At 40.4% G+C, this 16,508-nt stretch overlaps 1 protein-coding gene across 18 annotated transcripts in view; it reads left to right on the top strand.

The window, feature by feature from the left end:
- ZNF385B (zinc finger protein 385B) overlaps positions 1 to 16,508 on the top strand; it is a 386,057-nt gene that overhangs the window by 336,822 nt on the left and 32,727 nt on the right. For all 18 annotated transcript variants that reach the window (XM_038585005.1, XM_038584988.1, XM_038584991.1 and 15 more), the window contains one exon: positions 4,075 to 4,237. In XM_038585005.1, coding sequence (XP_038440933.1) covers positions 4,075 to 4,237 — 163 coding nt within the window. The remainder of the gene's footprint in view (positions 1 to 4,074; positions 4,238 to 16,508) is intronic.

Raw genomic sequence — 16,508 nt, 5'->3', positions numbered from 1 at the left:
CAAGCACTAAATAATTTTTTATGCAATAATAATAATGTTTTCTCCTTGTTGGAGTAACCTCTTTTTATGGAAGTTCATTTGGCATCTTTTTAATTTAGTATATAGAGTTTTTCTGCAAATTAACTGACCTCTGCTATTTCCCATGTAACATTGCTTAACATCCTGAAATCTCAGGTCTCAGAAAAATAGGCACCGAAAGTTTTAATGATGCACTTTCTTTAATGAAGGGAAGAGTTCTAATTACTTTTGAAAATGCAACAAGGTGAGTTCTACAGGTAAATAAATCATTAAGGAATTTCTCTAGTAACATTGCTTTTCCCCAGGCACTTTGTAAGTTTCTGTTTGGAGTGTGGGTTTTTTTTTTTTTTTTTTTTTTTTTCCTGTAAAAGGGAACACAGTTTACCATCATGTTTCAAGATTCCAGGCAGGTCTTTGAAGTCCAAGTTAGAAATAAGGTGGGGCACCTGGGTGGCTCAGTCAGTTAAGTACCTGCTTTTGGCTCAGGTCATGATCCTGGGGTCCTGGGGAGGAGCCCGCATCGGGCTCCCTGCACAGTGGGGAGCCTGTTACTCCCTCTCCCTCTGCCTGCCACTCTCCCTGCTCTCTGGCTCTATCTCTCTCTGTCAAATAAACAAATAAAATATTAAAAAACAAATTCGAAGTAAGGTGAAAACCAGAAATAGGGGGCACCTGGGTGGCTTAGGGGTTGAGCGTCTGCCTTCAGCTCAGGGGTCCTGGGATGGAGTCCCACATCCAGCTCCCCGCAAGGGAGCCTGCTTCTCCCTCGGCCTGTGTCTCTGCCTCTCTCTGTGTGTCTCTCATGAATAAGTTAATAAAGTCTTTTAAAAAAGAAAAACCAGAAATGCGAGCACAGGTGAATTTCAGAGCAGTTTTTATTTTTAAAGCAATCCATCATCTCATTGTTTATCTTTTTTGTTTGGACCGGTGGGGTCCTGAGAGATGGAGAGGATCTGGGAAAGCAAAAGGCTTTAGTGACAAAACTGGAGGTGAACAGAAGAGGAGGTCCCAGGATGTCGCGTCCTGTCGCAGCTCCTCCTCTGCCAGTAGGTAGTCTGGTTGCTGCTGGGGTGACCCGTGGGAGGAGAACCTGGACACCGGGGAACTCTTGTGCTGCAGGTCAGTGTGGCGGTTGAGCAGCTCTGCTTCCGCCAGTTCTCGGCCGGGGGCTTCTTTGATCGCGGCGGTCAGGGGCACAGCGGCCCGGCCGGGCGCAGCGGAGGGGACCGTGGAGCCCGCCAGACAGGGTCTGCCCCTTAGTCGCTGAGGGGAAAGCAAGTCAGCCGGGCAGGCGGGTCCCTCAAGTGGCACAAGAGCCGCTGCTGGTTGGGCTCGATTGCGTCCTCGTTCATGGTGTGCTGGCTCTTGTCCCTGCTGCTTTCACTCCCGACCCAGAAGAGCCCTAGATGATGAAGGCAGGGTAATCGTGGCGCTATTAACAGCGTCTCAGTTTCACTTGAAGACTTGCCCAGGATTTAGAAGCTGTTGACACGGCCCCAGATGCAGTCGTGAGGCTAGCAAAGCGCTGCCCCAAGAATGCCACGCGAGCGGGGCTGCCACCGGCCCTCCCGGGTGACAGCCCCGGAAGCCCCAGGACCCCCGATCGCCGCGACGGCGGGGTCTCTAGCCTGGCACCCAGCCAGGTGTCGCTGCTGGAGCTGGACCTCAGTGCTAATGAGCCTGTTAACTTTGTGTCCTGATGCCAGGAACCTGCACCGAGGGAACGGCCCTGCTTGCCTTGGGCGGGGAGGCTCTAGCAGACAGCCCCGTGCTGCTTTGGCCGGAGGGCAGCAGGCGACACTGGCCCTTCAGTAAACTTGGGAGGCTGAGTTCTTGGGCCACCCGATGCCGCTTCGGGATTGTTCCCCGCCTCCCAGGCAGACTGCCCTAGCTCCTCGGGGAGGACGGGCCCACTGCTGTAGGGCATGCTCTCCCGGTGAAGGAGGCTTGCGCCCCTCACGGGAACTTCCGTGAAGACATGACTGTCACCAAGTCATTAGAAGCAGGAGCCTTCTCTGCGTGTGACTCTCTCCTTTGATTAAAATTGTGCTGTAGGGATCCCTGGGTGGCGCAGCGGTTTGGCACCTGCCTTTGGCCCAGGGCGCGATCCTGGAGACCCGGGATCGAGTCCCGCGTCGGGCTCCCGGTGCATGGAGCCTGCTTCTCCCTCTGCCTGTGTCTCTGCCCCTCTCTCTCTCTCTCTCTCTCTCTCTCTACCATAAAAAAAAAAAAAAAAATGTGCTGTAGCCCAGCGCAAGGCCCTGTGCGGGCCCTCGAGCTCAGCGAAACGGCCTCTGCACCCACCTGGGTGACTTTCGGGGTGCCACTTGGCTCCCCTGTGCCTCATTCCCGGCCTGCAAAATGCTGATTAATAATGGTACCTACCTCTCAGAGTATTATGCGGGCGAAATGGGCTAATACACACAATCCATTTAGAACTGAGCTTGGCAGAGGCTCCATAACATTAGTCATTATCATTTCTTCATGTGATCAATTTTTAAATTCTTCTTTGTATATTTTCTTAATTTGTATCCAACCATCTATATTAGCTGGATTTAAGCGTTCCCGGTTCGAAATGAATAAAGAACTTATGTTCCACTTTTCTCCTCCCTTGGGATCGTTATTTTTTTCCAAATGGACAGAGAACAAGATGAGAAGTCCTTGAGCAAACCACCTAAGAGCAATTATAAACTGGTGATGATCTAAAGTGATATTCATGAGAAGATACTCAGGAAGTTAGGTACTGTATACAGTCCACATAAGGCTATTGACCTCGGGCGATCAGTGTTCGATGCTAAGAAAATCACTAACGTATCTTGAGTTGAAATATAGAATTGAAACCTGGCTCGTTCTGTCCATCGTCACTTCCGCCCACCTACTTACACATGTGCGCGCACACACACACCCCACCTGCATTCTGCTTGCTGGGGAAAATGAATGAAAACATTAATATACTCATCTTCAAATATATACAGTTATACAAGGAAAACTGACATTAACGTTATTATTTTAGAAATTCTGTAATGAAAACTCACAAGTTTATTATCCATTTCACCTTTATAACTAAGCTAATATACCATATAACAAATGTTTTAATTTGTTTTTTTGTTGTTGTTGTTGTTTTGTTTTCACCAACTGCATGTTTTTACTTTCAGGGTCTATTCAAAATGAAATTGAAGTGAATATATTTAGATGCTTTTGTTAATCTATGTATTAGTGTAGGTGCCCAAAATATACAATCTTTATTGTATAGGCAGGGAGAAATTTTCCAAATGCTAATAAATTGATTAAATGTTTCCTTGTTTTGCTGTAATTTGTTTTTGTCTTTTAAAGATTTTTAGTAGTCACTCGTCTTGATCTCTTTTCTTCTTTTTGATCGAGTATTGAAGTCACAGTTCCACCTATGCTTTGTGTATAAGTGAACGCAACACTAACTGCTTTGACTTCAGAATCACATCTGAGATTAGAAACAAGGACTGTCTCTCCTTTGTGGCTTAAATTATCTGTTCTCAGAACTGGAATCTTCAAAATGATGCATCAAGCACATGTAGACGACTGTAAAATGTAGCTCCATTTCCACTCACCAGTAGGTTGCTTTGTCCTATCAGTAGCTCTCAAGGCAGAGCCCGGAAGAAAGTAGATGCAGAGCAAACAGGTTTTTAGCTGAAAGGAACCAAAATGGAATGTTTGTGGAAGGACACTCAAAGCATCTTGCTGCCAGCTGATGTTTGAAAAGTAACCCCAACGGGCAGTGGCGGGAGGGCACTGCTGATGACAAAACTCACCTTCCTCGCGATTGTGCCCTGGCCCTATTGTCCACTCAGAATGATGTCTGGTTTTTAAAGACACAGGTCCTCTGTGCTATAGAGAAGGTTTCAATACGCAAACTCTCCTTAGCACCTGGTCTACCACTTCATTAAATGCCAAAAGCATAGTTGAGTGCCGAGTTGTAACTGTCCGTGGTGCCTAGGATTGAATGTATATTTTCCTGCATGATCATCCATTGTGGTGTTTGTAAGTAGCAAAAAAATGAGCCTGATTTGTTCTCCTTTGTAGAGCCAGGCCGAGGCCCACTACAAAGGAAGTAAACATGCCAAGAAGGTCAAAGCACTAGAGGCAACGAAAAATAAACCCAAAATGGTTTCTTCCAAGGACAGCGCAAAGGCTAATCCCAGCTGCTCCATCACTCCAATCACAGGCAACAGCTCTGACAAATCAGGTCAATGACACTTTTTGTTCTTTACATTCTTTGTGTTTCTCTGGGTCCCCTGCCCCAACCCCATCCTCCCTCCCCTCAGCTGTTGCATGTTACTCTCCATGGTTTGTTCTTAAATATTAATATGTTTCCTTCACAGGAAAGGTTATGTGTTTGCACGGAACCTAAGCATTTGATGTTACCATTCCATGTTAAATATATACATTTAAGTATATATATATGTGTGTGTGTGTGTAAATATATATATTATATGTATATATGCATGAAAGTAAGTAGAGGCTACTTGGTGGCAATGTGTTTAGACAAAAAATTAAGAAATGGATCTAAAACACTGAGTTTATTACCTTTTTATTCATTTTATGTTTGGTTTTTGCTATAGACTTTTTCAGTGAAGGAATGATTAAAGTTTATTAATAGACATTTTTATATTCTTTTATCACAGTAAACAGGAGGGGATGGGCAAAAAGGTGAAGTTTTTTGAGAGTGGCATTATTAAATGAATCTGGAAATGTGTTCAGTAATAAAAAATTTTTATTTTTGAAGATCTATGTAGAGTTCCCCTCAGAGTTACAAATGAACTTGAGGATTTTAGGGAAGCTATTTAAACAGTTATGAATTGACTAGCAGAACAACTTTACGTAATTGGAAATGGCCTACCAGAGGAAATGCGTCTTAAGAAGAGTCTGTATTTCATAGTCCAATGAATCCGCAGTTTTTCTGAGTAGGTTCAAACTGAATGATTCAGAAAGAAGAGAAAAAATTCATTTTTCTAGCATGTATACCATGAAATTGGATGTTTGAAAGGTTTTCACACACTCACAAGTGCCCCCTCGGGGCCCAAAATGGATAAGTAATCTTGTTCCAGTGACTAACTGAAGAACAGTGTCTATGAAAGACTAAGAGAATGTATCCCTTTCTCAATGTTTGGCTCTCTCTTCAGGAACCTCTCTGTTGTTGGAAGCACATGCAATCACACACACACACACACACACACACACACACACACACTTCTATTCTCTTCTGCTTGTCAAATCATTGTATAATTTTAGGAGAGCCTAAGAATGCCTTCTTATGGCTGCTTAGGGCTTTGGAGAAGAGTAAATCTACTACTATCAGGGGAAGTTTCAGAAAGCTTGGTAAGACAAAAAGCCTATTTAGGAAGGGACAATTATTAGGTCCCAGGAATGCTGGTTTCAAAAGCTCTGGAGCCTAGGAGTGAGTTTAACCCAAATCTGATAATAAAAACTTTTGTGCTTTGTGTGATAGAATCACTAAATGTGTTATCTGATGAACAGATGATTGATACTAGATTATTACATCACACTTCTCCTAAGGAACAAAGTCTTTTTGTATATATTATCTAATTAATCCTTGATGCAGTCCTATCAGATATTAGAGTTTACAAAAAAGCAGACCGAGCTAGGGTCCATAGTGTAGCAGTCATTGACTGGAGGTTACCCAGTGTTTGGAAGAACTGGATCTATCATCTCCTGACTGCCTGACTGGTTTCATTTTCTACAGGATATTGTTGCCTCTCTGAAACAATACCCTGGCAAAGTTCTTATTACCTGAATTATGCTCTTTAAGCATAGCAGAACTCATACACAAAATGATGAAACAATAGAGGTTAGTGTCACTCCATCCTCTCAGCTTATTTTGTGTCTTGAGCTAATAGCACAGTTGGTAGGTATTGTAAATGTTTCAGCATTGCTGCTGTGTGTGCTCAGTGCTCCCCTTAGTTATACTATTATTTGGGAATTGAGTTTGTCTACGGATAGTAGTAAAAGTATTAAGCAGAAAAAAAAAGTTAAAAATGGAAATTGGGAAGGATCAATGAAAGAAGAATCAATAAAAGTATAGAAGACAAAGAGAAGGAAAAATATGAAAGAAGGGGAAAGGGAGTACAAAGAAAACCAAAAAAAAGTCAAAGACTAAGTAATAGACTCAGGGAAAGAACAATATAGAAAATAGAAAACCAGGGGCCTGGGTCACAATCACAGCATTTCTTATACCTACAAGGTACCCAATGAGCATATGTTAGAGTTGTAATTCAAGGCATTTATTCCTTTTTTTTTTTTTTTTATTCCTACCATCAAATACTAGTGAGGTCTCAATGTAAGAGACTTCCTGAGCACTTGAGTTTGCCTAGTAAGCCGTAGGAGCACACCAAGGTCAAGTATAACAGTGGTATAAACAAAGAAAGAGAACTGAGATCTAGAATCACCCTAGGAGATGTGAATAGGGAGAGAGGAAAACCAATCTCAAGCACAGAATCTCTTCTTCAGTGGCCATGTGGTGGTCTCTAATCCTGCATCCTCTGCTTATCCACCCCAAAGTACTTGGTCTAATACTATTGGTTTTACTCACTGTGTCACTGTCCAGACTTGGACTAGAAATAATGGTAACCACCTGTATTTTGGGGTTACCTCAGTTTCCATGCTTCCTTATTCAAAATCTGTATAAATGATTTGGTAATTCGTTTAGTTGATTCATTCAAATTATTTCTTCATTAGGACTGAGTTGGTTGAGTGGCTGCCTTCGGCTCAGATCATGATCTTAGGTTCCTGGGATTGAGCCCCACATCAGGCTCCCTGCTCAGCCGAGAGTCTGCTTCTCCCTTTCCTGCTACCCCTTCCTCAGCTCATGCTCTCTCCCTTTCTCTTTCAAATAAATAAATAAAATCTTAAAAATAAATATTTATTCATTTCCCCATGTTTTCCATAAATATTCGTACTGATGAAATACTTTATTTGTTCTATCAGATCTATAACAAAGGCAATACCAAAATTGTTAAGGATGGCATTATTTAAAAATAAAGTGGGTTGTATTTGCTAAATAGATATATATTATTTTGTCACCTTCAAATGAATATCAGCTTCTAAGCAAGAATTCCCACATATATGTAGTAGAGTTTTCAAGTTGGAAAATTAGAAATTTTGCCCAGATGGGAAATCTGATCTAAACAATGTGATATGTAACCTGTTGCTAACTACCCATTTCTAAATCCTTAGAAAGCTCCCACATCTTTGTCAGAGTTATCAATTTTTTTGTCAACTGGTTTTTTATTCCATTTTAAATCCATGTTAGAGGGCTCCTAGGTGGCTCAGTTGGTTAAGCATCTGACTCTTGATCTCAGGTCTTGATCTCAAGGTCATGAGTTCAAGCCCAGCATGGGGTGCCCACTTAAAACAAACAAAAACAACAACAAAAATCCTGTCTTAGAAGAATAGAAGACACAAAAAAAACAAGTAGAATGTAGGGAGGAAGAGGAAGGGGAAGGGAAGAGGAATAGTGACTGTGGCACTTAACTGACCAAATATTTTATTTCAGACAACACTATCTCTAAGGAGTCAGCCAAAAATTAAAGTAACAATGACAGTGAAAAATTATAGATGACGGCCAATTCTCATGAGACTGAAGTTGCCTAACATTGGTCTTTCTCTTATGAATGAAGAGTTCCTATCAAATGGACTTAAGCAGGATCTGCATAATTCTTAGATATTTAAATCAAAAGTAAAGGCATTAGTTACTTGATGTCTCAGCTATAAGATTTCAAATATCCAGGTTCCCAACATCCATATGATTGACTAATTCAATTTCCATTCTCCTCTTTTAGCATCAGTAACTTAGCAGGAGAGGGCAAATCTTGTCCAATAAGGGCAAATCTTGAGGGAGGGGAAATAGCCAGATGTTAAGGGAGGGAGCCTCTGGGAGAGCAGCATCTTGGAATGCACCAAATATCAGCCAAGCAAAAGTGTTCTTTCAGAGTATCTAACAAGGAGCATGGGACTCACAGATGCCCTCCATCTGTTCCTCAAGAGCACAGATTATTCATTCTAAGAAGTGACCTAACAATCTTATGAGAGTTAAAAAAGCTTTATTACCTGCCATTTTGGCACTTGGGACAACCATTCTTTTAAATTTTATGATACATTTGGAGATATAGTGTGGCTCACCTTGTGGCCGGATCTATGCAATCCAAAGAGATTTGTTGTAATGGTGCTCTCAGATACAAACACTTCAGGGTATCATGGCAAACCTTCTTTTCTTTCTTTCAGGTCAGTAAACAAAATGAGTTTAAAGTATAATAGCTTGTAAAAAAAAAAAAAGTATAATAGCTTGTATTTCATTTATTGTAAGAAGTTCTGACCACATTATTGAAAAAAATTAAATATGTTTCATTAAAGTCAGTTAGAAATAGTTGTTCCATTCAGTCTTTAGAAGTTGGGGTAGAATTAGATGTAAAATCCAAAGAAATGGTTTCATAGTCTCCCAGGATCTATCCCAACTTTTAACGAATGCATCAATGGGAGTTCAAAACATGGTAGGAGGGAGGAGAAATGTGCTTTAGGAGAATTAGGGTCAAAACACAGCAAGCATTAAGCAGCTTCAGGAAGATGGCTAGAACATATTAGCCAAACACTCGACCCAAATTTCTCCCTGGAGTTCAAGTGTCATAATGCCATACAGTACACTTCCCTGTGATAATATGCCCTATACATCAAATTGAATGCTCTTTGTGACAGCATTTAACCCCTCATAACAGCTCTGAAAAAACCTAGAGCCTTCAAAAAGCCTTATTTCCTGAAAATAGTGAAATGTTTTTATAACCAACCTAATGATAAAATGTTGTGGTAGTCAATCCTAATGGTCCATAGGTCTAGTCTTTGGCACTGGATTTTTTTTTAATTAATTAGAGATCAAATGGGGAAAATCCATTTCTAGTTTAAAGTATATAAAGCTATTTAGAACTAAACAGTCTTTAATCAGTTGCTGTCTAACAGATGAAAGCAGATGGAATGATTCAAAATGCTGTAGATATATTTGTAAATGCAGTTTAAGAGCAAAGATAATGAAACAAGCATGTTCTGTTTGAAATATAACAATAGGAACACATAAAATTTGTTCAACTTATAAAATCTAGTCACCTGTACATTTTTGTATGACCCTCTCCATTTCCCTGTGACTGCTGGGGGAGATTTGTATCCATCATTCATTCATGCAATAAACTTTGTATCTATTTATTTACTCAAGAAATATTTATTATCTATATTAAATGGTGTAGTATAGATGTATATTTTGCCAGATACTAGAGGTGCAACAATAAATACAAAGATGTTTTTTTTTTTTTTTTGCCCTCAAAGAGCTTCCAACCTATTGTGGTTTATTTAATGTGTGGGATATTAGGGCTACAAAGAAAAATAATATATAGTTACCACCTTCAGGCTGCTCCCCAAAATATGGTAATGCTGAGGAACCTGAGTCTAGGAAACGTGAAATAGCTCATGTGAGGTGCAAGAGCATTTTGAATCATTCCATTGAAAATATTCCCACTGGGGTTAAGTGGATGGTTTTGTTTAGCCCATCCTCATGATCATACCAGGGGAACTGTGAGATGACAGTGTCAGAAAAGACATAAGAAGGAGAGAGGATAGAGTACCTCAAAACAGCTCATTTGAGTTTTCAGCATGCTATGTTTTTGCATTGTGTCAATTCCTTGGGTATGAACCCAAAGTAGTTATCAGCCAGTAGATCAGTATGATTTACCTGGAGAGGCTGTAGTTCAGCTTTTTATGGTTACCCTATTGCCTAACAAAAGTGTATTTTCAATTTTGTCGAAGAATCTTTCTGCCAATGATACAAATGGAGAGACCCTCGCCTCATCATTTTTATGGATTCCCTTGTGTGTTTCATAGTTTTTATGTGTTGTTACAAATGGGGCCAAGTTTTCCAAATGACAACTTCTCATTTCCGCTGACTGCCACAGGACTCCATCGATTAGCCAGCAAGGTCTTCGTAACTGCCTCTTCCCCTCTTTCTGTCTCTAGCAACAGAACCTTGTGCTGTTGAGTTCAAGAAAATGATAGTTTTCTGCTTTGGCAGCATCTGTCATTTATAGACAAGTGCCATCGTAAATTTGGCATACATCTATCCAAATCCGGGAGGCTGAGATTTAGTGTCCCTCATAAAATAATAGATTAGCTATATTTATGACAAACATCCTAAGTCTGAAATTCTGGGGTACAGTCGTGTAGAACATAAATTGAGTCCCATCTGTCTAAAGAGAACAGACCATTATACTAAGGCTCATATTTTCATGAAATGTACATATATCATTAAGACTTTCAAAGTCAATTTAAAAAATGAAACCGCCTCCATCCTTGCCCGTCCACCTTGAATCTGACAACAACATCCTGGCAGGCAAGGCCGAAGGTTCCTAGGTAGTTAAGTGTTTGTCACACTCTGGAAACTAACTTCCAAAACTCGTGAGCACTTTATATTGCTTCAAAATAAGACTGAGCACCTATTGTTAGTCTCCGCCTCTGAGAGCTATTTCCTAGCACCACCCTAAGAAAGTGAACCAAAAGTTGAGACTCACTTATGATGTACTAAGGACCTACTAACTTATAATTGACTAGGGATATGTTATAAACCATTCCCCAAAGCAAAACCTTGGCTATCCCCTCATTTAGGCTTATATCACTATCAAAAACTTTATTCATCTCTTTTTATTATACTTATTTACAACCATTCTGCATTGAAAAGAAATTGGAATATAAGAGGACTTTGTATGTATATCAAATAATTTTATAAATGCACAACCAAAAATTCCCCCCTGAGACTTTAACCAAGGTTATTACATACATTTGATGACATTCCACTTATTTGCTTCAGGAAGAACTCTCTTACAATGAAATATTTTTTGAGATGGGTGGGCGATCCAATAGAATCAGTCAATAAATATTTGTAGATTCTGTGTTCAAAGCACTGGTACTAGGCACTCTGGGGGATTCTAGGCCCAATTCTGATGGTACCACACAAATTTAGCTTTACAGCATAAAACTTAAAGTGTTTTTCATAGAAACACCTATAAAATATTTTCCACTTCCCTGATTTCTTGCTCTGAGAATCAGGTTCGCTATAGTGGATACCGGGCATGGTATCACACACTTATAGTTTGGTGCTCTCTTTTTTATAGGCCAGCTCTATTCAGTAAAATACCCTGGGGTGATAAAAAACAGTCTGTAATCTGTGTTGTCCAACTAGCTAGCTATTCAACACTTGAAATGTGGCTTATACTACTGAGGAACTGAGTATTTAATTTTATTTAAGTACTAACATGGCTAGTGACTTGGACAGCGCATCTGTAGACTGTGGTACTCTTTGCTCTTTTAACTAGCCAAGACTCCAGAGAAGGCATTAAATTCCCTCGGTCTCTATTTTCTCATCTGTAAATTGGGAATAATGCCCTCCCTGCATCATGATGGTGTTTTATGAATCAAGTGAAATGATTTTGCGAGTGCTTGGCAAAATGTAAAACATAACAAAAAGGCCCATTATTGATATTCTTACAGTTTTGGGTTTCTTTTCTTTTATGGAGCTGTCTCTTCTTGCTACCGTCCGTGAAAGGTGACGGATGCCCCTTGTGGTGGCCAGCTATCATCATCTTCCATTATGTTGCACCTATTATAGTTTATTCTAGAAAACCAGATCCAAGCTTATTAGACTTGGATGCAAAAAGTAATTGTAAGAGCTGTGCTACTAATAATTAATGTGTCACTGAATGCTTACCGTGTGCCCGATGCTAATATGCTAAATGTCTTATATATACTATCTTATTTAATGATAGAGTCCTCTGATGGATACTAGAGAGTGAGATCTGGTGAGGGGAAATGACGGCTTTGCATCAGAGAGAAAGTAGCTTCAAGCCCAGATTCTCGCCCAAATTCACTACCACGATATGCCACTTTGGATGAAGGTGCATGAACTTTAACCACACATGCTTTCTGAAAGTTATTTGAGACTTCTTTCACTAAGTGACACTTCAAGATGTCTGTCACTTCAGCAAGATGTGTTATTTCTATTCCCACCCTGTTCTACAACTAGTTTTATTTTTGAAAAATCAAGTTTTGAGTGTCTTTGAACATAAGAACATGATTTTTTTGAGCGTCATTTACCTACCTTGCGTACAAATGTAGTAAAAAGAGCACAAGCTTGAAATCAGACAGATTCGCTCCACTTCTCACTTGACCAGATAGAGATTAGACCAGATTAGACCAGAAAACCTTAATCTAATCATGTTCACTGACCTGTTTGTCCGTCTGTTAGATGGGAGGGCTAATACCTACCTCCCGGAGTTGGCAGGATCGATGAACCAACGATGCCAGCGCCAGCCTCAGTTCCTATCACCTAACAGATAGTCAACAGATGGTAGCCATAGAAAGCAACCGTTGTTCAAAGAAATTTCCCAACCCTGTCCTTTTGACTCTATGATCATTTCATGCCATGCTGCCATGCAACGGGACCCGTACTTACCTTCCTCTTTCTGTGCTTCTTTTATTATCTCATGCTAATTATTTACATTTGCGTTTCCCTTCCAGATGTTAAGGTTTGATTAGCCTGACTCTCCCCGTGGAACATGTGGTGACGGGCACTGAGGGGGGCACTTGATGGGATGAGCACTGGGTTTTATGCTATATGTTGGCAAATTGAACTCGAATAAAAAGAAATTTTTTTAAAAAAGAATTTTAAAAAAAAAAGATGTGGAAGGACCTTCTTGGTCTTCTTCACGTTGCTGTAAGTGGAGGAAATGTCTTTCTACTCCTTCTCCCACCGGTTAATGTATCTCAAATGTTATGGCCTCTGCAGCTTCAGGTCCTGCCCATGTTACATTGATGCCAGTAAGAAGAATTTCATGGGGAAGCCGTAGCACCTTCTTTAGTGTATGAACAGGGCAAGAGGACCCTGGTTAACTCCACCTTTGTCTCCCGTAAGGTGGATACCCCACCTCATAGGTCAGCAGTCTGTTCTATACACAGTTACAGTACTAAAAGCAACGATATCCCAACGCATCTGCATTCATTGAGGGAGAAAACCAGGTGCTCCCTGTGGAGAAGCAGCCCCGCCTGGAGCCAGAGTGGGTTACTGAGGAGGCGAGCAGAGGGTGTAATCAGAATAGGAAACACGCTCCTGCCTGACAAGTGCCTGCTGGCATTTGTGTCAGTAAATGAGAAACTTGTCAGCCCATACATTTTATTTCTGGCTTCTTGTAAAAAAATTTTCTTAGTTTGCAATTTTTTAATAATTTTTGTATGCTATTAACTAGTTAGCCTCTAGAAAATGTGTTTTGTTTTCTTTCAAATAGGAAATGACATAAATACTGGAATTTCTTGTCATAACAGAGATTATTTTATTCCTTGCTTGCAAATATTTGAACTTCTGTCACAGTTTCATGATGATTTGTACTCATTTAACTAGCAAAATAGCCATATTTAAGTCAAAGCAATTTGTCTTTCCTAGAACAATATCTTTGTTCTTAGTTCTGTTATTTTTACTCAGTGGAAATTAATTAGGGTACCATCATTTTGAGTGAAGGAAAATGTTTTTTATTTTATTCTTTTCAACAATTTTATCCAATTGTTTGATTAATCCATAAGACATAATGATTAATATCCAGTAAAAGTTTTTTTAAGTATTTTGAAGAACCACTAGTAGATGTTCTGTTTATGTTACTTATGGCATCTTAAATTGAGAAAACTCTTTTGGAAAGCAACGTCCTAGAATAAATAAAAAACCATATAAAAGTTCATTCCGTTGACCAGTTAATTCCTCTTCTTATAATTTATACTAAAATAAAATATACGAAAATGCCTACTATGGCAGTATTTGTATTAAAGAAAAGTGGAAACAAGATGATGAGGACTAGGGAAGTTATTTCAGTAAATTACTTATACCCAATAATCCATTAGGCAGCCTTACAGTACGTAAAAGCAACATGAAAAACGCATGTAATACACTAAATAGAAAGCTACAAAATGGTTTGTCCATGCATGTGTTTGCAGGTATTTATTAAGTGCTTACTGAATACTCTGCATCCTGCTAGGCCTGGGCTGTGTGATGGTGAATCAGCAGACTTGGGCTTTGCCCTCGTGAGCATCCAGGATAAATGCTGAACAAGTGATGACAAGCTAAATGAAAAGAGAGGGAGGCTGACCTTGTCTGAGAAGGAAAGGAAGTCCCAGGCAGGAGGATTTAGGCTGTCTCTGCATGGTGGGAAAGAAGTTGGCCATGGAAACGGGGGCCCCGGTTCGGAAGATGGAAGGGAAGAGGATTCCCACCAGGGGAACCAGTACTCCATAGGACTCGAGATGTGAAAGACCGCGTGGTGTATAGAATTGAAGCACTGAGAGGACACTTGCGGATAAGGAAGGGATTTCAGGATGTTGGTAAAAAGTGGTTGAAAATGATGGAATGGAAAGAAGGCAGCATGAAGTGATGGGCATAAACACAGAGGTCCTGAACCTCTTTTGGTGCTAGGGATTCCTGTGGCCTAGCCTCAGAGTGACGTTTTTATTTGTTTTCATTGTTATTTTTAAGTAATCTCTGCAACCAGCGTGGGGCACGAACTCACCACCCCAAGATCAAGAGTCACATGCTCCACTGACTGAGCCAGCCAGGTGCCCGTCAGAATGATGTTTTTAAAACCATAAAAGGAAACTTATACTTTTGCAAAGAAAACCAATTACACTGAATACAGTGGCCAAATTTTTATTATGATATAGTGACATAGCAATGATGCTTTAAATAAGATCTAGCGACGGGTCCGATAGCTACGATAATTTTGAAGTAATGTGAGGCATAAACATTTCAAGATTTTTATGACAACTGTAGTATATAATGAAAATATCTTATTTCTGTCAGTGGACAAAGTTGCAAGTGCCATCAAGATGGCTATTTTTGCCTTCATTTATCGTTGAAGAAAATGCTAAATTTCAATCAGAGATAAATGAAAGTGAAGATATAAGTGAAGATATGGGGGTTTTTGCCTCCAAGTTCATGGATTCTGTGAACTCATGGGCCCCTTGGGAGTCTGTAGACCACCCTCACCCCCACCCCTGCAGGTTAAAAACTCCTGTTTAGGGGCACCAGGGCAGTTCAGTTGGTTGGATGTCTGCCTTCGACTCAGGTCGTGATCTTCTTTGGGTCCTAGGATCAAGCCACATGTTGGGCTGCCCACTCAGCAGAGAGCCTGCTTCTCCCTCTCTCCTGTTTGTGCCCCCCCCCCAATACTCAAATAAATAAGTAAAATCTTTAAAACAACAACAACTCCTGTTTCGTGTGGGAGGTTTATAGGGTTTTTTTTTTTTTCTCTATTTCTATATACTGTGTTCTTTGCATGATAACTTCCAATGACTTGATGAGTTAATATATCTCAGGGCACAGGGAGGATGGGAAAGAAACTTATAGCCATAGGGCCCCCGTCACAGATTCTTCCTAAAGAATCTAGATGATGAGAAACTCTACACAGACCCCTTTAGGTGTCCAGGCCTCTTGAATTAACATCACTTTTTAAAGGAGACTTTCTATGATCAACTGATTTTCTTCTGCAACCCATAGCCTTAAATGTAAAGCCAGCTTTGACAGTTTCATAAGAAAGCATCAGATTGAATTCAGGCACAAATGCTAGACTCAAGATGTAAAAGTGTAATTGGCCTTTAGCAACATATTTTTAAAAGGATTACTAGCTTTCCTACATTGGGACCGCCCAGCCACTGAAAGTGCGATCTCCTTAGGACAGGCAGGTCCCAGTTAGGTCCATAAAGAGAGACAGCCCACACCTAGCTCCCTGGAACAGCCGGAGGCAATGGGATTGTTTGCTGAAAGTAAATGTTTTTTTTGAATTTTCCCTAATAAATAAAAGTACATTTCTTAGATGAAGAAAGTTTCCTCAATACCTCTCAGGCTGACCTTTCCCTTGTCACATTACCTGGAGCTTCAAAGCTAACCCCTAAATTCTGCATCAAGAAAGGATAGATGTGGGAGGAGCAGAATTCAGATGTTTTCCCTTATACCTTGTGAATCGATGTTTCCCCTGCAAAAGGCCATTCATCTAGGAGAAAAGAACCTGCTCCTCATTCCACCTAGAAAATCAGTTTTTAATCTTAGTCCTGGCTTTTGAATCGTTACTGGACCTGCTCCCTGAGGGACTTGATTTGAGTGATGTGAGTTACTTATTCTATTTTCCATAATAAAGCTGCCTCAGAAATAACTGTTTCACATCTCGGGGTGACAAATCGGAAAAGGGGCAATTTTTCAACCTGAAGAGGTTGAAATATGATTTCTCTATTGTACAAGTCAAATAGCTGGAAAACCACACAAAATAGGAGAAAGCTGTTCATTAGATTCAAACTCTAGCACACAAGCCCTCTTTTGTGCTCCCTTAGGAAGGTGACATGTTCACTAGTACCGGCACCGGCTCATTGATACGGAGTGT

Source organism: Canis lupus, chromosome 36, assembly GCF_011100685.1.
Source record: "Canis lupus familiaris isolate Mischka breed German Shepherd chromosome 36, alternate assembly UU_Cfam_GSD_1.0, whole genome shotgun sequence".
NCBI lineage: Eukaryota > Metazoa > Chordata > Mammalia > Carnivora > Canidae > Canis > Canis lupus.
This window is presented reverse-complemented; position numbering and strand designations above follow the sequence as displayed.